Raw genomic sequence first — 26,409 nt, 5'->3', positions numbered from 1 at the left:
TTAAAAGGTATAATCGTAGGTATTTTTGGTGCTGTATAGCGTTCACGCAGACGACGTCGCGGGCAGGAGCTAGTATAATCATATAATGTAACCAAGAAGCTTATATAAATGTAACCAATCATTGCAAAATATAGGAAAGATTTGCTTAATAAGAAAAGATTTTAAAAATTGTTTAATAAATTGTCAAGATCAATATAATTTCGATCATTTTTTATTTTCGGTTCAAATAATAGTAATCATAATGTCATCACTTCATCATCACTTCAGCCTAATACAGTCCACTGCTGGACATAGTGTGGACATATACTCATGTGTTTTGCTCATAGTCACCACGCTGGGCAGGCGGGTTGGTGACCGCAGGTTTGTCGCACCGAAGACGCTACTGCTCGTCTTCAGCCTGTGTATTTCAAAGCCAGCAGTTGGATGATTATCCCGCCATCAGTCGGCTTTTTAAGTTCCAAGGTAGAAGCGGAACTGAGTTATTCCTTAGTCGCTTCTTACGACACGCACGGGAAAGAGAGGGTGGCTATATTCTTTGACGCCGTAACCACACAGCAAATCATATGTAAACAATGGATATCTTTATCAACATTATTAATCTTAATATGTCGATTTGATTATAGTTTCAAGATTTCTTTTTGATTTCTTTGTAAAATTTTAACAAATCTAATCTTATCAATATTGATTACAAAAGCATACAAATATTTTAATTAAACATTAATTATTTATAATTTATTAACTTTAACCTCATTGTAATATAATAATTATAGAGCTGTCTGTAGTTCTGTATCTTTTCATATCTGTAGTAGTAGATACTAAAGGTTTTGTCTGTGCAAGTATGCAGTTATTAAGACGAACAACCACCAAAAATATATTATGAAAAATGGAACTCCGGACATATGCCGAGCATGTCATAAGCCTGAAGAATCCACCAGACATGTTGTTTTCGGTTGTGTTCGCCTTTGCTAACGGTGAGTATTTGCACAGACATAACTAAATAGCCAGGATTATCCACTAACAACTTGCTCGTCGATATGCCTCGTGAAAATTCGTTACCAAGCAGCAGGTACAATAAAATTCAACGCTGTTTCTTGAAAATTGTAACGCGTTGCTCTACTGAGATCGGTCTATTATCTCTGACAGATTTATTGCAGCCAATAAACCTGATGCTAGCTAACGTGCCGAGCTATTCTTGTTAACATTACAATTCCTTATTATTTAGCCTTGCCCATGAGATTACGGGCATGTGAAATATAGTCTAAAATAATTGTTCCCATTGTTGTATCAGTGGTGGCGGTATCTATCTCGCGACGTACAAACTAGAGAAAACTGATGTACCATACATCACGATATCAAAATTATCAGAGCGATTGAATATATAACTAAAAAACTTAAAAAACTTAAAAAAACGTAACATTAAAAAACAAACCTAAAACTTTTTTGCGCACGCTTGACTTGAAGAATAAGCTGGTGAATGCGTGACGAGAGCGTAACGAAAAGTGTGATCATGCGAGGCGAATGGAGCAAGAGAGAGAGGTGGGAGCCACACAATTTCTTTCTCTCTTTCTCTCATAGACAGTAACGTTGCGCATTTCTAAGAAAGAGTCGAGAAGCTTATAAAAAATATAAGCTTCTTGGAAACAGTGCAGACCTATTGCTAAAGAAGTTTTACTTCAGTCGTGTAGTCATACTCGTTGTTTTTACAAATATATTTAAAAATGTAGTAATAGGTTAAAATATTGAAATAAAAGAAATAGTTAAGTTTCTGTAAATGAAAGTATATAGGTTTCTATAATTTGGATTTTTATTTTTTGTAGCCTATTTTTTTTATACGAATTGTTAGCTAGTGAATACTCTGCTTTAATTTGCACAGGTTAAATATTAACATAGAACGAGTCAAAGAAAATTTCAATGTTTGTTGATAATCGAAATATCGATTTGTTAAAAAAAATCATAGAATTTTAATTCAAAGAAGATATTTTTTAAGCTATTGTTTAACAGTTCTATGCTGTAAAGTCAACCGCCCTAAATTTTAATAAAGCGATTTGCTATTGCATTTACATGCTTAAAATTAAATGTCATCAAACAAACTTATAATATCAACTAAAACTTATCCGTATTATCCTCGCCTTATTGCCTCCACTGGTGAAAAGAAGGCTGGTGCATTTTTTGCCTAGAGAATCGGCATAGCGATTCAACGGGGAAATTAATGCTGCCAGCATTCTTGGCACAATTCCACGCGGACATGATTTGTACCAAAACTATCTTTAAATATTTAGTTCTTAAGCTGTGAGTTGTAAATATGTATAATGTTTAATAAAAAAAATAAACTAAAACTTACATCTTAAAAGCTTCATAAATAAAATAACGAACTTCATTCAAGACGGAAATCAATTTTGAAAGTAGACTTATACTCGATTTTTACATAAATAAATTACTAATTAAACATAAATAAAATTTTAGACTTATAATGGGACTGCAATATATTTTATTCCCGCATTAAAGTACCGTGGTGGATTATGCTCTGAATCTCTGATCCTTCTGATACATGGGAAAATAGGCCTATACCTAGCAGTTGGATATTACAGGCTGAAGTGCGATATATTTTATGAATTAAATAAGTTAATTATAATACTCGAAAAATAAAGGAAATCTGTCTGTAATACAAATAATATCGATATTAAGTCGATGTTTCTACTGTTTTTAATAAAATTGAACTTGTCAGACTCAAGAACTCAATAAGTCATACGTCATCTTTAGATTATTTTTCTCTGTAGGTAGTTTTACCTTTTTTTAAAAGTAAGAACTAAGAAGTAATAAAAATTGTTGCACGGATTATGGATATGACCTTAAAAAAGGAAATAATTTATTATTAAGCTATGATTGTTGAGTATAAATATGAATTCAACAAGTGTTAGTGATTTCAGTAATATGGACAATTTAGACCTTATTGAAATTTGCCGTGTTTGTCTCTCGCACGGTATCAATATGAACTACTTATTTAAATACAATAATAATAAAGTAATTGATAAAATCGAATTTTGTTCTGGTGTGCAGGTATTTATGAAAAAATATTAAAAAAATACTTTTATTTTTTACTTTAGGGTTGTAATAGGTATTCGTCTTACCTTCTTGTTAATTTTTTTTGGTACCTCTTTTAGAAATATTATTAAAAATTTATTGACTATGTTGTTTTATCCTGTTTAATTTATTACAACCTGTACCCGCGATTTTGTTCGCGATCAACGGTGGGAATTTCAGAAAAAGTTATTATTTTCCCACCTCCTAGAATGAATTGAAACCATGCCAAGTAATGTTTGCAATGCTTTTTGTTGCTTACTCTATTGAAAAATTACATTAGGATAGGTGTCAAAAAAAGTTTTGACTTCAAAATCATCTACAGAATTTCCAGAACATTTTTTTATCATTATGGAATTGGTATTCTTGTTTCCATTGCTTTTTTTTTCTATGCTTAAAAAGCCTTAAAATATATACATTTTATTTTCAGTTAAAAGAAGAAAAAGGACTACCAAACCTTATATGTAAAAACTGTCTCAACAAGTTATCAATAGCATACAAATTCAAAACTATGTGTATTGTCTCCGAAGAAGTATTACATCAAATAATTTTAAAGAGGATAAAAGTAGAAACACCTGATGACACACCGACCAAAGAAAAAAGTTTTACCGTTGATGATTATGGTGCTGAGGACAAGGTTGATAGTCAAGAACTAAATGAAATTAAATGTGAAGATGGAGACCAGGATGGTATATTTCCAGAGGAATTAAATAGTAACATCCATTTAGAAGTAAGAAGTAGATGGCAAAAGTTAAAAGTTCCTGAAAGAGAAGTAAAGAGGTAGAATGTATTATTGGTTATTACCTAAATATAGTCATGGTCACCAACCCCAGGCAGGTTGACTATCATGCTCACCAACCCGCCTGCCCAGAGTGGTGACTATGAGCAAAAAACATCAGTTCACGCCGTTTTCGCCGGGGCTATGCCCAGCAGTGGTATGTTACAGGCTGAATTGTCATATCGTATACCATCTCTGTATTCTGCTGCATCGTTTTTATAACCAAAAGTATATGGAAAAGATATTTTCTTTGTAATTGGTAATATTGAATTGTGTGATTTGATTGTAATAATTCATCTTACAGCAAACCCGAAAATACAAAACCGAGTATATGCGGTCAGGATAAGAAGACTGGTCCTCGGCGGCTCAAAAAGTTCAAATTTGCCAGATTGAAATGTGAACTCTGTAATATTAAATTTACAAATAGGAAAGAATCCGATGACCACAAAAAAGAAATGCACTCGGAAAAATTTAACTGGATTTGTGAGGTGAGCATTAATTTCTTAAACCTCTTTGTTTAAATGATCAACATCTATAATAGTAATAATAATAAATAGCCTTTTATTATTGAAACAAGGTACATTCATAAAATTTGCATAATAAGATAAAAATAGTTTGAAAAAGGTTCAAATTACATATTATACCCCTCGTTTCAATGTGCCTTCGGGCATAGGCCTCAACTAACTGCTTCCAGTAGACTATCTCCAACACTTTTATCCAGTAAGGTCCCAGGGTCTGACGAATTTCGTCCTCCCATGTTCTGATTGGGTGTCCTTTTTTTCTTGCATATTCCCTTGGGTACCACAGGATGATCTGCTTGCTCTATTTTTCTATTGAGCTGCGCAGCATTTGTCCTGTCCATCACCATTTCAGATGGTCGATTTGTTCTAGAATGGTGACTACTTTGGATTCACTACGTATTGCTGAATTTCTAATTTTATCCTTAACTTTAAATCCCAGCATACTTCTCCCCGTAGCTCGTTGACACCTTGCCAATCGCTATCTATGATTAGTTGTAAGAGACTAGCTCTTTACACCATAGGTTAAGCATGGAAGAATACCAGTGTTGAATGTCATTTTTTACCACTGACTACAAAAAAAGGAGGATGTTACTCAATTCGACCGTATATATATATATATATATATATATATATATTTTATGTATGTTCGGGAATAATTTCGTCGTTTATGAACCGATTTTGATAATTCTTTTTTTTTTTGGAAAGAAGATTTCCCTAGTTTAGTACCATGATAAGGAAACCGGAATCTGATAAAGGGATCCCAGATAAATCGAGGAAAACTCAAACGACAATCTGCATAACTTTTTACTGGGTGTACCAATTTTGATGATTTTTAATTTAATCGAAAGCCAATGTTTATCATGTGGTCACATTTAAATTTCTTCGAGATCTCATTACAACTTTTGGAGTAATCTTTGATAATGCGTATTTACTAGACTATTTTTTATATTATTGTGCTGTGTGGCTACGGCACTAAAGAATTTAGCCACCCCCTCTCTTCCCGTGGGTGTCGTAAGAGGCGACTAAGGGATAACAAGGTTCCACAACCACCTTGGAACTTAAAAAGCCGACCGATGGCGGGATAACCATCCAACTGCTGGCTTTGAAATACACAGGCCGAAGACGGGCAGCAGCGTCTTCGGTGCGACAAAGCCAGTACTGCGGTCACCAACCCGCCTGTCCAGCGTGGTGACTATGGGCAAAACACACGAGTTCACGTTATTTTTGGCGTAAACTTGTGGAGGCCTATGTCCAGCAGTGGACTGTATAGGCTGTAATGATGATGATGATGATGATGATGATGATGATTTTTTATAATTGGAGTCGGTTTTTTTTCGTTTGCCTACAAAACACAATTATGATATATATATTTAGTACTTTGTTTTCCATTATCTCTTTTAAAGCCCAATATTTTTCCAGCCATTGGCTATTCTTCTAGAAACTTTCTTGGATTCATTAGGTCTTTTTGGGGAGATTTTTTATTTTTATAATTAGGCTTGCGTTTGACCACTATTTCACCTGATGTTAAGTGAGAATGTGGTCTAGGATGGAGCACGCTACCTAGAAGTAGCCTATTCACTCGCGACTTAAAGATTTTAGCTATCCGGAAACAGAACTTTATTTGGCCTAGATAAACATACTCTGATACATATTCTAGGGTATTGCCCTGCAGGTCAATACCTACATCTACAGTGTTTGTTTGGTTTTCTCTATGTTTACTTCGAGTCTGACTTCTTGCTTTTTTTGGCTTGGGCTTGTATCACGATATTTAACTTATTTGGGTTTTCTTCTAGGAGATTCTTTCTGGATATTTTTGGTTGGTATTTTATTCAACAGCAACGTACCATGCGATGGTTTGTATTGAAATTCAAATTCTGTATCACATGTGTATCCTTGAAACATTTTGTTTTGTTTGTTACAGTAAAGTCAAGTTCATTTTTGTATGTCCCATCCGGGGAGATCCAAGTCCATTTGTTGCTAGGTTTCTTTTTATAGACTGATTTAAGCAGGGTCAAATATTTTGCAGCAAAAATTTTATTACCTTTTTTCCATTTTCCATTTTTCCATGGCCATATTTTCCCATAATAGACTCTTCACCTACAACCCTGGTTCCCACTTTGACATTGATATCTCCCATTACTATGATGTATATATTGTAATAATTTCTTATTATATCTGACAAACTGTCATAGAAGCTTGTTCCGTTGTTGCATACATCTGCACAATCGTCCATGGTTTTTTGTAATTCGGTAATTTGATGTTTAGTATAGCGAGTCTATCATAGATTCCTATTATTTCTTGTATGTAGTGTTTGAGATATTTCTTTATCATAAAACCTACACCTCTATGTCCTACCGTTTGTCCGTTGTGGTATAATAATTATGTAGTCTGCATGTTCTTCTATTTTATTACCCAATCTTCTCATTTCGCTCAAGCCCAAAATATTGTAATTTATATTTTCAAGAGATATCTCTTATTTCCTGTAAACTTTCTTGAGTTCGTAAAGTTCTTGTATTTAATAATAATAATAATATTCTTTATTAAAGTGACCAGTGACTCATTTTGGTTAGTAAACAATAATTCTTACATACTATGTTAGTAGAAGTACGAGTATAACAATTTTCTTTTAAATAAATAATTGTTACAAATAAATGTTGTTGTTGTTGTTGTTGTACACGGGCCATTTTCCGCAACTCGACGTCTTGGTGCGCCTTTTTTGCGTGATCGGCTGGTGGGCACTATTCGTGCCAGCCAAGCTCCTTGAGGAAGCCTAGCAGACCCTTCACGTTGCCGACGACTTCCTGGAGCAACCTCGGTGTCCCAAGGTGTAGTGCCCTGTAGTTCGCCACACCACCGCATTCCAGCAGGATATGTGAGGCCGTTTCCTCTGCCTCCAGGCACGCTCTGCACAGGGGGCTGTCTGTAACACCTAGATTGTGTAAGTGCTTGTTAAGCAAGGCATGTCCGGTAAGCGCCCCGACCAGTAGTCGGAGCTGGGCTCTTTCATAACCGCGAAGTTTGCGGGACAATCCTGGGTTGATCGTCGGAAGAGCTTCCTTGGTCTGCCTGCAGGTAGTTAGGTTTGTCCAATATTCTTGGTGCATTACCTTGGTGTTGTGTCGCAGCTGGCTGCGCAGCCATCCGAAAGGCAGAGGCAGAATGGGTTCGGGTCCGTGGACCCTCATCTCCGATCCATTCCTCGCTAGTCGGTCGGCCGCGTCGTTGCCTCGCGATCCACTTTGTCCCTTTATCCATTGAAGGGTAATGGTGTTTGTTTCACTTACTGTCGTCAGAGCTCGATGGCACTCGTATATTAGCCCTGATGTCATAATGTCGCTCTGTAGGGCTTGCAAGACCTATCTGCTATCGGAAAGTATACGGATTGGAAAACCCTGTACCTCTCTAGATTTGATCGCTGTTGCTGCCATTATGATTCCCATGCATTCCGCCTGGAAGACGGTGTTGTGGATTCCTAATGGCGATGAGATGTGGATATTCAGGTCTTCTGAGTAGACCCCAGAACCTGTACCTGTTGATGTTTTCGACCCGTCTGTGAAGATTCTTAACTCTCTAGGGTTGAGGCCTTCACCTGGGTCTTCGTGTAATTGTATTCTGTATTTTTTGTCGAATACGTACTGTTTGGGTATCCTGTCGGTAACCGCTTCGACGAGCGGTTCCCTGTTTGCCAGTTCGCCAAGTATTCCTGTGTGTGCTACCTTTACGTTCCTCCACAGGTTTAGCTTCCTGAGTCTTACCGCAGCCGCTCCCACCTCCTGTTGGATAAACAGGTGCAGCGGCGGCAGGTTCAGTAGGGCTTCCAGGGCGGCTGTCGGAGTGGTCCTCATGCAGCCCGTAGTCGCCATGCAAGCTAGCCTTTGAAGTCGTTGTAATTTTGCTTCATCGGTGATTAGTCTGGTTCTCGGCCACCAAACCACGGCACCGTAGCTGATAATTGGCCTGATGATGGACTGGTACAGCCACAGAGTGATTTTTGGGGATAGACCCCATTTCTTACCTATCATTCTGCGGCACTGCCAGAAGGCTATTGTAGCCTTGTCAATTTTGCTGTTGAGATGTTTGCTCCAGTTCAGTTTGCTATCTAGAATAATTCCTAGATACTTTACCTCCGAGCTGAACTGTAGCTCCGTACCGAACAGTCTAGGGGGTTGGAGCTCCCCAATTGCCGTTTGTTAGTGAACATTACCTGTTCCGTCTTTCCAGGATTGACGGTGAGTTCGTTATCTATGCACCATCTCTCCACAATTCGTAGCGCCTGCTGTGTGACATTGCACACGGTACTGCTGACTCTGCCGCCGATTAAAATAGCGATATCATCAGCGTACCGATCGTGAAGTAGTTGTGCTGGTACAGTCTGGTTATAAGGTCGTTTACCACTAGGTTCCACAGTAGTGGGGAAAGCACCCCTCCTTGTGGACATCCTCTGGCTACCAGTGCATGTTGTGCCTCAGTTGATGTAAGTTTGATGACTCTTTTTCTGAGCATGTTACCTATCCAGTCAACCATTATCGGGTGTACCCCGTGCTTAACTAGGGCCGACGAGATGCTGTTGAAGTTGGTCTTGTCAAAAGCTCCTTCTATGTCGATGAAGGTGCCAAGACACATAGCCTTGTTTTTAATGGCCTCTTCTATTTTACTGACCACTGCATGTAGAGCTGACTCTGTTGATTTACCTTGGCTGTACGAGTGTTGGTTTGGGTGTAGGCGTACTGTAGCTAGGGCGTTTTCTCTCAGATCCCGTTCGCACAACCTTTCTAGAGTCTTCAGCAGAAACGATGTAAGACTTATAGGTCTGTGGGATTTGGGTTCAAATAAATGTTACAATACACACGAATCACCGCTGCACCGTTCCATTTGCAACGGCACAGCAATGATTCAGCAATATATCAAATATCAGCAATATATGCAAATATCAGCAATATAATCAGCAATATATGCAATCCAGTCTACTGGATATCATGCCCAGAATTCTGTTGGCACTACCCCGCACTCTACGTACCAGAGACCCACATCTTTTTCTCACGAGGGCGTAAAAACAATGCAGTATCCAGGCAGCCCCAACAACACCCTGAACGCGTTACTGTATTGAACGCGGAGAGCACTATAAGATTTTTGAGTATATCCCGCTCATAGGCTGCACGTGTAAAAAGATGTAAAATATGCTCTAAATAATGTTATCTTAACATTGGGTGAACTACGTGCAAACCTACGAGCAAGCATATTAGCTCTCACCGACATTGCTCCCCGCTCTCGTACAATGTCAGTATCATCTTTGAGATCGGAAGTCAGATAGTGCCCGACATATTTAAAATTATCCATCCTATCTAGAATACAATTGTTTAGAAATACCGGTGGTAGTTCCTTCGTTCACTTGCCTCGGACGTTGAACACCATTATTTGGCTCTGTTTTACATTATAATTTAAGCCGTGTGACTTAGCATACGACTCACATACTGACAATAAATTTCTTATACCACAGACGGACGCACTCAGCAGCACCATATCGTCAGCGTAGCTAATGTAGTTCACATATACACCATCTATGTAACAGCCAACTCTGGTACTGCTGAGCTCCGCTTCAACTCATTAATATAAATGTTAAAAAGCGTTGGCGAAGTCAAACCTCCTTGCCTCACGCCACACTCTAGGCCATATAGTCGAGACAATGCTCCTTCCCATCGTACATTATTGGCCTGGTTCCCATACCAATACTTAAGAATGTTAATGAGATCTACAGGTATCCCGCTCTTCTGTAGTTTCTTCCATAAAAAATAATATGAGACCAGGTCGATTTAGAGTTGAGATGTTGAAAGTCTCGCATCTCTTAGCTGGAGGGTTTTGGTCTAGCTCTCCCGCGGTGACCAGCCATGTTGGGAGACAATTTTGTACGGATTTTGTGTTTGCTTCTCCGACTTTTAGTTGTCTCGTAAGTCATAGTTTGTTATTTTCAAAGGTTGAGTTTGCGCTCAGTCGAGTTGAAGTTCTTGAGCGTTTGTGTTCTTTATTCTTGAAAGAGCTGTTGCCTCTTTTCCTCCCTTGCTGCTGTGTCGGCGAGTTGGTTGGAAGCCTTTTCCTCTTCTCTTTTTCCTTGATTGGGATTTTAGTGTTATTGTCCTTCACAATCAGCTTGTCGTAACGGATGTATGCTATTTTTCTTTTCATTCTTTCAGCTTGTTGTTTTATTTTTATTTCTTTCGTAGTATTGATAACATCTTTAGGATAATCCTCAGTAAAGTAGATATTCTCTGGTAGTTTTTTGCTGCTGCGAAGTAATTCTCTCTTTCTTCACGCCAAGGTGAGTGTTATAAGATTGGGCCTTGTTTTTTTGCCATCCTTTTTCCCTAGTGGTCGCACGTTGCTTATTTCCCATTCGTCCCAGTTTTCCAGACCCGTCGTTTCGTTTGTTTCATTTAGGAAATTAATGATTAGTTCCAGCAAATCAGTTCCATCCTTTTCTTTCTTCTTCATTCCGTGAATGATGACGTTATTTTTTCTGACCCGTTCTAGGTAATACATTTTTTTTTGTTTAAATTTTCGACTTGGTTCTTCAATTTTAGGTTCTCCCTCAACTGATGGTTTCAATTTATCATCAAACGAAGCCGATAGATTCAACATCTATCAATCGTTTATCATAAAGAAATTTTGAGCAATTTTGAGCAGGTTATGTTCTGCTATGCACTACCGCAATGTTCAAAAGGTTAGGATTTTCACAAAGACAGCCTCATTCCGACTCCTCAGCCGGCTCGATTAACTTATTCCTGTAAAATTATACTGAACAATAGTATTGTGTGTGACAAGTGGGTTGCGGAGGGATAAAGTTAAAGGCACATTAGTGTTCCGGACAACGCTCTTATTTATTCAGTTCACTACAATATGAATACTTACGTTATAAGCTAACTAGCGACCCGCCGCGGCTTCGTACGGTTGCAAAAACTATCAATGTTCCTCTACTATATTATGCGTATATTATACATATAAATCTTCCTCTGGAATCACTCTATTTACAAAGGAAACCGCATCAAATTCCGTTGCGTAGTTTTAAAGATCTAAGCATACAGATGTTACGATTACTCTGCACCCATGTACGACACTTGTGTAACGCAGGTGTGCGGCAAGAGGTTTCTGAGCCGCAGCTCGCACTGCACGCACGCGCGCTCGCACCGGCCGCGCCGCCTCGCCTGCGCGCACTGCGACTACCGCTGCGTCACCAAGAGCGACCTGGAGAAGCACCTGCGCACGCACTCCGGTGAGCGCTCGCTGTACAGCACCCTACGAACTGTCGCCATCTTCTATACATATAATAAAATGGTAGGAAAGTCAAAACACACACACATGTACATTGAATATTTCTTTAAAAGAATACTTGGTGTGTGATCTACAATCGATACCGAAGCCAAAAATATTGTTTTTAGAATTTTTGTCTGTTTGTCTGTTTGTCTGTATGTATGTCCGGGATAAACTCAAAAAGTACCGCATGGATTTACTTCGAATTTTACACGAATATTATTAAGCAGTACATCATAAACATCTATATTATTTTACTAGCGACCCGCCCCGGCTTCGCACGGGTGCAATGCTGATACTAAATATACTACAGAATATCTTTATTTATAGTGTGCAGCTAGCTTATAGCATGGTTATTAACATAATAACAACATTCAAGTATGCGTCGTTAGATTACACGTTGTTACAGAATGCGTTGAAGAAATAAAGGTTCACTGCTCGTTCTCCGTACGTGATAGCGTGATAATTTGTAGCTTATATGTTGACCCGACCTCTTAATAATATTCGTGCCAAATTTGAAGTAAATTCATGCAGTACTAGTAGTAGAGTACTAGTACTAGTAATAGTAGTAGTAGTAGTAGTACTAGTAGTAGTAGTACTAGTAGTAGTAGTACTAGTTGTAGTACTAGTAGTAGTAATACTAGTAGTAGTAGTACTAGTAGTAGTAGTACTAGTAGTAGTAGTACTAGTAGTAGTAGTACTAGTAGTAGTAGTACTAGTAGTATTAGTACTAGTAGTACTAGTACTAGTAGTACTAGTACTAGTAGTAGTAGAGTTTAGAGAGTAGAAACAGACAAAAATTCTAAAAACTATATTTTTGGCTTCGGTATCGATTGTAGATAACACACACCCCAAGTATTCTTTTAAAAATATATTCAATGTACAGTTTTGACTTTCCTACCATTTTATTATATGTATAGATTTAGGGCGAGATGTATGACTGTACTGTATTTTACTTCAAAGCACTGTACTACACTTTAGGTACTATACTATACCCGACTCACGTCTTAACGCGTTTTACCCGCAGGTATAAAGAAATTCAAGTGCGTTTCATGCAGTGCCGGCTTCCACGCGTCTTCGAACCTACGTGAACACGAGCGCCGGATACACTCCACGGCGGTGCGGAGGTTCGCTTGCCAGCTGTGTCCCAAGCGGTTCCACGACCGGACCAAGCTGAACCGGCATATCGACACGCACAACGACTGCAAACGGTCAGACATACCCTAATAATAACAGTTTTAATAATAAGGTGGTTAATGATGGATGGCATTTCCGACTTCTGTCGCCATCTCGCTGAGTCACTCAAACATGTGTTTTCGGGATGTTTCGCGCTTGCCAACTATGACTAGTTGCACAGCTAAGCAGTCAAGATTCTCCACAAAGAGCTTGCTCTTATGTACGGTATCTTGGAAAAGAGGATGCCGTACTATCGTGTGGGGTTCGTTGAAGGGGTTCGTTGAAGGGGTTCGTCCAAATTGAAATCAATTTTGATGAATCGTTTGAATCATCAAAAATTGTGTTTAGTATTAGAATAAGTATCTTAGTATAGTGTCTTACCCTGATACTTATTATGAATATTTCTACAACATTGTGTTATAGTAATTTATATAGTAAGTAGGGATTAACCCTTTCGTGAGTTCTTTCAAATCTGTTAAGAACACTTTATATTTATTATTTTTTATACTGATTGGGAATCGGGTTTGATAAAACACATGTGTTCACTATGAAGCCATAGACCAGAAGCGAGTCTATATTTTATATTTCTTAATTATAAACCATAGACAATAATGCGGCCTACACACTACCCAACAAAATCCTTCTTCTTATTTTCACTTAATGTTTGATTTCCTGTATACACTGGTTTTAGATCTATCTCACCCTCAGGCTTCTTTTTTTTATTTCTTACGTCTACTTCGATATAGGATTCATCCTCGTATGAATTTTTATAGTAAAATGTAAAAGGATTCCCTTTAATAATTTTTATTTGTTTGATTTCATTACAGTGTTCTTCCGTTTTTATTTTAATTTTAGTGTAGACAATTGTATCTCCAATCTTCTTGAAGTTCTTTAATATTGACAAATGAACCGTAGGTGAATTCGTATACATTTATGGAGGGCCTACTTTTTTTTTTGCAGAATTTATTAATGTTATATAATAATAATAATAATAATATCTTTATTCATGAAATTTGTTTACAATATAAGTTACACTGAGTCTTCCCAATAAGTTATCGTAGATACTTGTTGTGGGAATGACTCGCAACTACCCAAGTTTTTAACTAAGATTTCATACAAACGGCATCAATATTACACGATTTTATAAAAAACAGAATTTCGTTAAGATATATCGTTATATACTGATTAGGAGTATAGATTGGACCTCCTTTCAAATTTTTCTTTATTTCTTTCTCAATGAGGTGCACACTGTCTGCCTCATTCTCCGTGTGACCTCTTATGAGTATGGGTAATACTTTTAATGTTCAAATTTTGTACCGCAAATAATATATAGGTGCTATAAATTTGTTTTTATTCTGACCGCAACAGTTGTCTGAATAAAATATAATGTTCTTTTCTTCTTCACCACTGCCCGCTGTACTTACTGTACTGTACTACCGCATCTTTAAATAATCCCAAACACAAGAACCTATTTCTATGGCTCCCCGTTAGTCAATGATGAAAATGATGGTCTTCTGTGTCTTCGAAATTGAATTATATCTATGACTTTCGTTACGCAACCTCTTAGCCTGGTTTTGTTTCCATTTTGTAGGATTCTTTACCCTCTTTCTGCCACGTTGGTTGCCATGATCAACAGGAACATTATCACAACTAGAATTAATGTTGGAGTTTGACGGAAATAAGTAACTCCTACGCCTGTTACTATATACACCGGCTTGTTGGTCTTCAATGTCGTAGGTAGGGTCAACAACATCATCGTCTACGTCACTTTCATCGGTAAATCGAGGGGAAATTATGATTGGCTCATTTCTAACTCGATATATTCTTAGTTCTCGCGAACTAGATGCGTGTGTTTGACTTTTCAATTGATATCTGAAAACAAATGCGTTTACTTAATTACTGCACTAAAACTTAGATATGAAATAACTATTACAATGTCAGCGACATAAGTTTGCATAAAATACTCTGTCACGTTTATCAATATTCTCCTCACACTCGCCCAATCTTGATGATGATGATTGATGGACTGATATGAAGTTCCTGAGCTTGCTGGTCAGTATTGGATGAAGATGATAAGGTATCTGGCGTAGACGAATTAGCAGAAGAGATTGATGAGTTTAAAGGTGTTTGTCGTATTATGATCATACTATTGTTACTTTCATTTTCCTTTCAATTAAAGGCGAAAGGGAATCAGTTTCGTTGAGACACTCAGTTTCACCCATCATTTTGCAGCCGCATTCTTTGACGGGCCACCAAAGCTACATTTTCTAATAGACCAGGTAAATCATTTTGTAAAAGTGACTCGGTCCGTCTAGGTTTCCCGGCAGTTCGACTGGGCCAATAATTTGACCATTTAATATTCCAGTCCAATAATTAATTTTAAATTTGATTGGAATCTGTCTTCGCGCATAATGTGACGATTTTCTAGTTGCCAGCTATGAAGATTGTGTAGATTAAGGTATCCATTTCTTTTGACCGATGATTCATCGCTCTACAATATGTGGTCGAAAAACTCCGCATCTTCATTAATTTTGCTTAACATTTGGCGACAGCAATTTACTCTTGTATCATAGTCCCTTGGATCTAAAGTTTGCACACGGCTTACGTTTTTTAGTTGAGCTGTCCCAATAAAGGCCATTTCATCAATAACGAGAGTGCAAAGAATTGGTCTTGGACTGTTTTGGGCTTTTACTTTCAATGTTTTAAATACCTCAATAGTAAAGCCTGGTTCTGCATCTACACTTTGGTACCATTTTGTTAGTGTCCGAGCATGAGGTAAATCATTATAAGTTTTCCGTACAAATATGCTTTGGGTGATAAAAAGTTTAAGGTAAGCGCAAACTTCTGTATGTCTTCCCCATATGTTCGAGGGCAATGTTCGCCTCTATGTTTTAAAATTTGCTGAGAAAGAAACTCTGAAGAGCCGCCACATTCTTCAAATACTCGTATAATAAGCGCTTTCATGAGAAACGAAATTTTGTTACTTCAACTCGTCAATGATTCCTTGAAAATCATGCACCTTCTGCTTCAATCTTTGGAATTTTTAGCCCAAGCACTTTTATTCTATTCTGCTCTAGCTGAACTCGTTCCGATAATTTTTCATTTTTTTTTTGTGTCTTTATCTGCCAAGACCTGAAAAGCATTGTTGTATAAAATGAAGTGTTATCTGTACGTCCTATCCGATTCTACTAATATTATAAATGTGAATATAACCGTATGAGTGTGTGTATTTTGGCCACACCACATATCTCCATAAGTACTGAACCAATTTGAATGAAATTTAAAACGTAGATAATGTAGGCTTAGGATGTGGATAAAGCATAATCTTTTGTATTAAGCGTATTCTGAAAAGTCATTCCTTAATGGGCTTAAAAAGGGCGATGAAGTTTGTATGGAAAATTTTATTCGTACAGCTACCTCATTGGTCTATGGTCGCCCTATCAAATAACTATACATTATTTCACAGATTTTCAATTTACCAACGATTGGCAAAATAATTATTTGGCATGTTTCTTTGTCTCTTAAATTGTTATATTTAATGCAATAAATAATATTCATAATTACCGGAAGCAAAGCAGTCGAGAGTCTATGTTTCTAGCTTATTAAAAAAGGTTTCTTTTTTAATAAATGACAATACAGTTCACTACTACTATTTTGGGGATGCGATGGTATAGGGTATAAAGTTCCTCATCCACCCTCGCAAAGAAAGGATCCTCCGACCAGACGGATATTGTGTCTGGTGGGCTACCGCCCCAACGGTTCCCCAGTACAGAACCTTTTTATCAAATCTATATTTATTCCAGTAATCCGAGATGAGCATTCAGGATTGTCAAAAAATCTTCTCGACATATTTCGTTACTATTGCCGTAACCAACTTTGGGTATGTCAACAAGAAGGCCCATTTCTTCTTTGAAGCTTTTTTGTATTTTTTGTTTTGTTTCTTTTGAAACATGTTTGCATGGCGCTTTGTACGCCAGGTGCAACAATAGCTCCAAGAAACGAATTCTCGCTTGCAGAATGGAGAGTCCGAATTTCAGAGACTCTTCACAAAAATTACTTCTTTCAAGTTTGTTGAAGTCCTTAGATGTCTGTTCACATATACAGGATGTCCCAGAAATCAACGTCAAGCCGGCAATGGGCGATAGGCCAATTGATGGTGGTTATCAGAAAAATAAGAAAAAAATATTTATGAATAATTTAAAAAATAATGGCTTTTTAAAAAGAAATCGAGAAATTGACACCCTGATACAGTCTTTCAAGCTTTGTGACTAGAAACCTTGACTATGCTTTGTTTTTTTTTTTTGTAACAGGTCCCTGAATAACTGTTTCATAAATTGTAATCTAAAATTAATACAAAAATGCCTCAGCTTTAGAAAAACATCATTTTATTGCGCAACCATTACGCAAAAAAGATCATCAACATCTATCTTTATGTGACTGTCTTTTAAAAAACATGTACTACGCTCTTTTGCCAAGTGGCTTTAAAAGATGGCGCATTTAGTCTGGATTCTAAAATAGTACTACATTTAGTAGTTTACACCTATAATTCGGTAGGAAAAAAATGTAAACCAAATGAAAGTTAATTATTTTTATCACTTAAATTGCTATGGACCGCGTTTGAGTACAAATGCTATAATATTGTGCCGTGTATGAGCGAGACAGACAGTCATAGTATTGTGAAAAGATGGCGCATTTAGTCTGGATTCTAAAATGGTAGTACACTTAGTAGACTACACCTAACATTCGGTAGAAAAAAAATGTAAACCAAATGAAAGTTAATTATTTTTATATCACTCAAATTGCTATGGACCGCGTTTGAGTACGAATGATGAATAGTGACCCTATTGTGCCGTGTGTGAGCGAGACAAAAAAATAAAATTCAGTTATTGGAATCAAAGTTTATTCATTCATAACAAATGTTCAAATTGTTTGCCTTCGGCCGAAATGCAAGCCCTACATCTTCTTAAAAAAGAGCGGTTTACAAGACGAGCGTACCTTTTCGAGTTGATCTCTTCAACAGCTGCCGCAATTTTTTCTCGTAATTTGTTTAAATTTTGAAGTGGTTTAGAATATACTTTTTCTTTTAACGTTCCCTAGTAAAAGAAGTCGACTGGATTGTAAGTCCGGTAAACGGGCTGGCCACGAAATTGGACCAGACCGTCCTATCCATCTACCTCGGTATTCTAGATCGAGAAATTCTCTGACTGAGTGATTAGGGGAGACCGGGGATGGTTGACTAGTTTTTAACTAAATAGTACATATTTTTGATGTTTTAATATATACAGACAAGAAAACAATGTTAATTGATAGAAAATCTATTAACCCAATAAAATATGTAATATCTAGTTCTTAGTTTAGTATAATGGTGATGATTTAATGCATCTTACAAAACACTAAATCTTAGTCAATCTACCCCTGGCCCAGGGTAGGTAGATCATATGCCAGGGGTAAGTTGACTTATGTACTAATAAGAGTCAAATCATGAGAAGGAGCAAATAAACAAACATTGTTTGATATGATCGAGCCATTTATTACAAAAAACTTAATAATACAGACATTTGTTAATAAATGGTTTTAGAAGTGGTTTAAAACCACTTTAACAAAATTATGAACTATTATTTTTAATTAAACTCTTATTTTTAACATTTTTTCATTTAACTCTTATGATATTATTCACATTAGTAATCACAGTGTGTTACAATTTCTTTAACAAAAAAATATTAACCTCTTTTACACGTTTTTGTATTACAAAACTTAATAACTATATAGGTAACTTATTACTTGTTTTATCAAAACCAATAATGAGATCTCGTCTAATTAAACTAACGATCAGTCTCATTTTCATCTTTGTTCATAGGAAATTATAAATCAGACAATCAATCAGTCTTCAAGGTCAGAAGTACAATGTTTACATTCAAAAAACATTGGATTACTTCTTATACATTTGGAATGGGCCCATAACTTGCATTTTATACACTGAATCCATTTTTCGCCAGGAATACTATCAGCATAGGATTCAGTGCACTCTATGCAAATCGTGCTGTCGCTATCGCTGTAATCCGAATCGACTGCACAGTCACTATTTCTCTCATTAGTATCATCAACCATGCTCTTTTCTTTTCCTTTCCCTTTGGCCTTTGCTTTACCTCTACCCTTAGCTTTGCCTTCGCCCTCACCTTTTTTTTTTGCGTTGACCCTGTCTTTTCCTGAATTTTTCGATTTCTTTTTAGTCTTCTGTAGCGTCTGATTTTCTGTTTTCCTTTTCTTAATTTTTTTTTGTCGTGTTTGTTTCTGTTTCATTTCCATAAGATTTTCTTTTTCAGGAGTATCGGTGTATATGGTGCTTTTGCGTTTCCGGATATTTCTTCTATTATCTAAACGTGGCGCCGCTTTAGGAAAAAGTCTTATCTCGTCAGGTGTAGTAAATGAAGTAGAGGGAATGTTTAGGTTAGATGAAGGCGTCAAATTGAGAAGTGTCTCTGATTCCGGAGGACGTACGTTTTCCGGTGTTTTGAGGTTTTCTCTTAGTTCCTCTTGGTGTAGAAAATTTGATATTTCGTCAATAACAGATGGCGACTCACATACCGTACTAGAAGATCTTATTCGTGAGGGAAGAGCAGCAGTAATCTGATCGATAATTACAGTAGGACATTGCGACGCTAGAATTTGAGTTTCAGTCACAGTATGTAAATTAGGAATTGGAACCTCGTCGCCAAAAGACAAGCTGTCAGATGGTCTTGTATGTGAAGTCGATGGAACAGCAACTGCACCTTCAACAGCTGTTGAAGAATATGTAACGTCATGGGAGCTAAAAGTCGATGGAACAGCAACTGCACCTTCATCAGCTGTTGAAGAATCTGTAACATTATGGGAGCTGGGCATTGGCCTATCTGTCACTAAGATCCACTGAACTCGGAGTCAGGAAATATATTCTCATTTAGTGGTGAAATCCCGGTTACTCTGAATCCTGATTGAATATTGTCAATCGTAGCAGCCAATGGTAGTGATGTTTTAAGTAACGCCGGTATATCATAAATGGTTATTGTTTTTCCTGGATTACTAGCCAGCCAGTTGTCACCTGCTCTATTGAAATATTTTTTCAAAGGTCCGTAAACAGATCTATCAAGAGGTTGTGGCTACAGTGTGGGGGGAATGACAAAACTGTCACCCCATTAGCTTTGAAGTAATCCAGCACTTCGATGGATAAATGAGAGTCATGATTATCCAAGAGTAACAGGACAGGTTTTTCCTTACTGGGTTTAACATGTTGCACGAAATGTTTGGCATATTTTATGAAGTTTTCCTCTTTTATCCAGCCAGATGGATTAGCGTCACCGTCTGATCCTACGGGGCTGCCTCTAATAAAATGGGACTTATAATGTACTCGTGGAAATACAAAGAATGGTGGTACCATGTTTCCAAGAGCTGAGATGGCTACAGCAACTGTCACCAGTGTACCTCCTTCAGCAGATGTCATTTTACCCAGATTTTTAATACCACGTCGAGCTATTACTCTATTTGGTACATGTACGGTTGTAAGACCCGTCTCATCAACGTTCCAGATATCGCCAGGGCTTAGATTCAAACGTTGGTAAACAGCAGTCAAGTTCGCGAAGAATAAACTAACGTTGTTTTTGTTAAATGATGTAGCCCTCGATAGGCTTGTTGCTTGAGGTGATCGGATTGACAGAGAAGGATGACTTTTGAGAAAAGAGCCCAACCAATCTTCACCAGCTAATAATTTGTTTTCCAAGAATCAGGCATAGATTTTTTATTTTTTTTGCGAACTCATATGCTAATTTTCGAGTCTCATATGGCGTCAATCCATAATAAATGTCAGCTGCCTTCTTTAAATAATTGGCTAAAGCTTCCTCTTCTAGATTAGTAAAAACTTGCCTATTTTTAATATATCCCACTGTGTCCAGGATTGATTCTGCTCTCGTCAAGTTTGGATTACGTTTTAATTTTTTTTTTATTTGGCCACGTAACGATGTAATGTTTTATAAGGAATATTATACTGTTTTAACGTCGCATTAATGCTCTTGTTGTCAAAAATTATAGTATGACAAGCTCTTTCTAAAACATCTTTTGGTGTGTCAGCTCGTTCAGTAGTTCTTTTATAGGTCCTCATTGTTCTGTAACAATAAAATTGTTACAGTTCTTTAAAAGTGTAATAAGAGGTTAACTTACATGTAGTTTTCAACTCCATATTTTATTGGGGTTGGTTGAATAATTATTTAACCAGCCCCGAGAAAAATTAGTCTACCAACCCCAGACGCCATTTTACATTTTGATTGCATGTTTATAACTGAATCTTAAATATAAAGTTTATTAATTAATTATTAATAATAATAAGCTTACAACATACCTATTCCTTAAAAAAAAATACAATAATTGTATTTTTTTTGTAGTTTTAAACAAACAAAAGCTTCAATGAGAAACAAAGAAAATTAAAGTTTATAAATAATAATTACATTAGTATTTTTTTATATAAAATTGTGTCGGTACATAAGTTGATCAACTTATACCACTTATCTAAATAGGTACCAAGTAAAGTGAAGAAGTATAATCATATGCTTAATTATAAAACAACTGAGTGTTGTTTTTGTGTACAGTTTTTTTGCACCTTTGTATATAATTGCGAGGAGCGACGCTCTTCCTGCGAAGCCGCGCGACTGCATCATCGAGTTCGGACTCCCCGACCTCCGGTGCCTCGTCTCCGACGTCTTCCTCGTTATCTCGCGGTGCCATCGACGGGGGCTGGTGCTCTGCCGGCGCTGTCGGAAACAGGGCCGCGACCACCTCACGGACCATTCCGGCGTCCAGGGTCTCCGTGAGTGGAGGAGCCCAGGGACGGACTTTATTGCGCACCCGCTTATAGGGCATCCCCCAGGGGTCAGTCCGTCCAACATTTCCTCCCTGGCCGCGGCCTGCGACTCGCCGATAGCACGACGGAGGATGGCTTTGGCTACAGTGTAGAGGGCTTACAGCCGCCTCGCCCTCGGAGGAGGACCTCGTGCCGTGCCCTGTCTTGTTAAATCGGATTTTTTTTCTCTGCGACATTTTAGTCTGAATTGATTAAAAATAAAAATATAACTATATCACGATATTGTGGCCATTTACTCAACTTTGTCAAACTTCGCACCTAAATTTTTCATCATAGCGAAGTTAGAGGGGCAGCCATCGATGTAATCGATAAGCCATCGAATGTAACCGATACTATTTGTAATCCACATTCATTTAATAAATGCACGCAATTCTGCAATAGCCTGCTATGCTGCTCACCACTGACAACATTTGTAAGAAAATAACCTACGGGTATTTTCCAACTGCCGTTTAAACATGTCACCATAAATACTAAAGCGTCTTTCGCTACTGGTATATTATCTGAGTCTAAATTTTGCCCTATGTTTACGTATCCAACGGTTTCTTTGCCATGCCACTGAAGTTGTGGATAGACATTTCATCTAGACTAATACAGCAAAATTATTTTTTCGGTAGATTTACTAACTAATAGTTTTAGCGTATCAAGAGACTCGCGTTTGAACGCAGTCAATGCAAGTGTACCATTTGTGCAATGTCTTAGGGTAGGGCAAGTAAGTGTAAAATTGTTTGCGTACAAACACATAAGCCTTAGGACTTATAAAGTGCAGACAAATCGCAAATTTTCTTAAAGATGCCGAATATTTTTTTGGGCGGTTTTCTTTATCTAAATATCTTCTAAGGAAATCCACATTTTCGGTATCTATATTTAATGAAAAATCAATTTCCTCATAGCTCGCTAGCATCTTGCGCTTTAATTACGCTACAATATTTTCCAAACGAGCTGTTATTTTGTAGATTTCCTTTACTTTCACGCACAGCACGTAGTTTTTTGAGCCGACCAGCTGACTTTTTTTTCTTTTTCCAACATTTTTTCCAAATTAAGTTTCAAATGTATTTCACTACTGGGATTTGGTAGTCCTTGCAGAGGACGGTTATAAACGGTATCTGGTAATAGACTCCTGAAAATAATTTTACGAATGAGCATGTCTCTTAATTTAAATGTTTTGCACTTGTTGCAAAACATTATTTCTCCGTTTAGTTTCAGATTTTTGTAGATGCCTGTAGATTTTTTTGATGACTGGGTAGACAGCATGTATCAAGAAAAAATATCCATGTTTATGAATAATATCTTAAGACAAAGTATTTATTTATTTATTTATTTAGAAAACCAACAGCTTTACACAATGTATCTTACAGCTAGGTATATGCTATAGAGTATAGCCAATAACAGGTTTCCCTTAGAATATTTAGATCATGGAATGTCCGCTTACAACATCAAAATAACCGCCCCCAACCAAATGCGTAAAGATGCACACACGGCACATATAGCAAAATAACATCCCCTACAACCAGAGGCGAAGTTGATACAAGATTGTGGCTGATAAAAATTTGTGAGTAACCGACTACAAAAAAAAAAAAAAGAAAGGAGGAGGAGGCAACTCAACTTGACCGTAAATACATATATACATACACATACACATATACACATTAAAAACACATGTGCACACACACACACACACACACACACACACATACACACTCGCACTCATATACATACTAGCTTTTACCCGCGTCTTAGCTCGCACTGAATGATTATACCAAAAAGTATCATATGTTACTTCTATTACCTCCAAGAATATGTCTAAAAACTTTCATGATGATCGGTTAAGTAGTTTTGCGTGAAAACATAACAAAAAAACTTACATTTACATTTATAATATTAGTAGGAAATACACACAAACACATGCACGTATATATACATACACACAAACTCACACATGTATATATATATGTACAGGCAAATCGCAGTGGCGACTACTGCGCTTGCCAAATCTGTTCGTATAACTATGCTGCACTACCCGACGCTGCAACCAAAGCAGGCTCCGTTCTCGTTTGCTAGCAAACACTATTATTAATTATATCTATCACCTTTCCTTTAAAACACAACTTGCTTGAGCAAAATAAATCGACCTCGCTGAACTTTGCGTTATATGTTCGGGGCAACCTAGCCATAACTGTGTTAGATGCGTAGTTAGTGCGGCGAAGAGGCACGTTTAAAAGAGGAGTGTGACGTGTTCTACGCCTGGGAACGCAGAAAGCCACTTCATGCAGCAAACTTGAGCAATCTACTCTGCCCCGAACAATATCGAACAGGAAGCTGAAGCAGTTTACTATCGCGACAAGCCAGCTGGTATGATTCGCGTGGCTGACGACTCCGGTACGAAATGTGTCTTATAAAGATTTTTTGTATGCGCTCGAGGCGTTCGTTATAAACATTGTATTGAGGGGACCAAATTTGACTAGCGTATTCTAGCAGACTACGTACATATGCAAAATATACAACCTTCAGTGATCCTATATCCTTAAATGTCTTTCAGGCACGCAAGATGAATCCCAGATTTTTATATGCCTTTTTTGTGACTAAGTCAATATGATCAGCAAATGTCATTTTGCTATCGAAGTAAACTCCTAGATCACGAACCATATTGACTCTATCGATGTGAACACCATTAAAATTATACGTATGTATAATGGGGTTCTTTTTGCGAGTGAAAGATATGCACTGACATTTTTTGGCATTCACCGTTATTTTATTAGTTAAGTAATAATTATACAAAACGTCCAGTTCAGCCTGCATCGTGTAACAATCATTGATGTTATCGATTCTCAAAAAGACCTTTTTATCGTCCGCATACATCAGATGCTTAGCGTGCGACAGACAATTAGGCAAGTCGTAAATGTATGCATTGTAGAAAAGGGGTTCCAAGTGCGAACCTTGGGGGACGCCAGATGGTATTTCTATGTAATCTGACCTGAATCCGCCCACCACAACCGCCTGGGAACGCTTGCTTAGGTAAGATTCTGTCCATCTTAGAAGGTCCCCGTGTATGCCAAGTTTCTCTAGTTTGCTTAAGAGTATGGAGTGATCTAACCGGTCAAACGCCTTCTCAAAGTCCGTGTAGATCACATCCACCTGCCCACCATTTTCCATGTTACTGATTACATATTCTGAGAAACACGCCAGATTAGTAACTGTTGATCGCTTTTTAAGAAAACCGTGTTGGTTTTCGGGTATTTGTTGAGCTATTATGGGGTAAATATTGTTATAGACAATTTTTTCAAAAACCTTGCCTATTGTATTGAGTAACGAGATTCCTCTGTAATTTTCAACTTTAATTTTAGAGCCCTTTTTATGGATGGGTACGATAAGAGCTTTTTTCCATATATTAGGAAAGACGCCTTCCTTTAAAGAAGAATTGAAAATATAAGTAATAGGGACTGCGAGAACTTTTGCACATTTGACCCAGAATATAGGAGGGATCCCGTCACAGCCAGCGCCTTTATTAATGTCTAAAGATTTGAGACGATTTTCCACTACACTATCTGATACGGTGAAGTGAGATAATGAGTTCAAAGGGGCACTCTCAGTTGAATTTTGAAAATCAGGGTTGGATGGGGCACTGAATACGCTACGGAAAAAATCATTAAAGGCGGTACAGATTGAAGTTTCATCCGTATAACTTATATCTTTATACAACAATCGTCTAGGGTAATTGGACACGCGTCGCAAGGATTTCAGATATGACCAGAAGATTTTGGGACTCTTTTTAAGCGCACTTTCTGTATTTGCAACGTATGCATCGTAGCATGACCTTTGCACACGTTTTTGTCTATCGCGTAATAAACAGAATTCATCATAACCTAGCATATTGCGAAATTTTTTCCATCGCTTATGTGCTTTAAGCTTTTCTTTAATGATTTTGATCAAGGCTGGACTGTACCATACGGGGTATTTGTTATTTGAAGAATATTTTTTATTGAGTGGAATATGTTTCTGAATAATATTGTAAAGAGTTGTATAAAATATAGTAGTGGCGTTTTCTACAGTTTGTGAATGAAACAGTGCCTGCCAGTTGCAATCGCTAAGAGAATCAATTACACTCTTATAATCACTCTTTCTGAAGTTATATCTAGGTGGAACGATTTCTTTAAATGGTCGTATGGATATGTCAAGAATTTCAATATAGAATGGAGGATGAGCGATATCTACTTTACAAAGGGGATGTTTACAAGCGCTTATCTCCAAGGACAAGTCAGAAAATGCAAGATCAAGTGTGTTGCCAGCGTGATTTTTTTAAGATGTTATACAGATTTAGGTTCAAAAAACTTAAACTTTCCGTAAGAAAAATACCAGCGCTCTGTACGTCCGCGCTACCATATTTTGTATGATGCGGTCCATTTCGGTCCCATTTGATACAAGGTAAATTAAAATCCCCAATTACTAGAAAGTGACTATCGGAGTTGCCACTGCGCAAGTGTTCCATTAAATTAACCGTGTAGTGAATATCAATCGGAAATTTTAAAGAATCAGGAGGTATATAAACAGCCAACAAATAAAGGTCATTATGCGATGAGAGCTTGTGGGCAGGTATTTTTAATAAAATAATTTCTGTGGCATGGGAGTCAACAAGATCCATCTGCACAGCTTCTAGTTCACGGCGGACCAGT

General features: G+C 37.4%; 1 protein-coding gene across 1 annotated transcript in view; it reads left to right on the top strand.

The window, feature by feature from the left end:
• Positions 1–2,723: 2,723 nt before the first annotated feature.
• Positions 2,724–26,409, top strand: part of LOC123667210 (zinc finger protein 39-like) — a 60,886-nt gene continuing 37,200 nt past the window's right edge. Inside the window, exons 1-5 of the mRNA XM_045601168.1 lie at positions 2,724–3,057; positions 3,509–3,858; positions 4,161–4,344; positions 11,500–11,641; positions 12,707–12,890. Coding sequence (XP_045457124.1) covers positions 2,899–3,057; positions 3,509–3,858; positions 4,161–4,344; positions 11,500–11,641; positions 12,707–12,890 — 1,019 coding nt within the window. The 5' untranslated portion in view covers positions 2,724–2,898. The remainder of the gene's footprint in view (positions 3,058–3,508; positions 3,859–4,160; positions 4,345–11,499; positions 11,642–12,706; positions 12,891–26,409) is intronic.

The sequence above is a fragment of the Melitaea cinxia genome, chromosome 27, assembly GCF_905220565.1.
Source record: "Melitaea cinxia chromosome 27, ilMelCinx1.1, whole genome shotgun sequence".
In the NCBI taxonomy this organism is placed as follows: domain Eukaryota; kingdom Metazoa; phylum Arthropoda; class Insecta; order Lepidoptera; family Nymphalidae; genus Melitaea; species Melitaea cinxia.
Note: the sequence above shows the minus strand (reverse complement) of the source record. Positions and strands in the feature narration are given on the sequence as shown.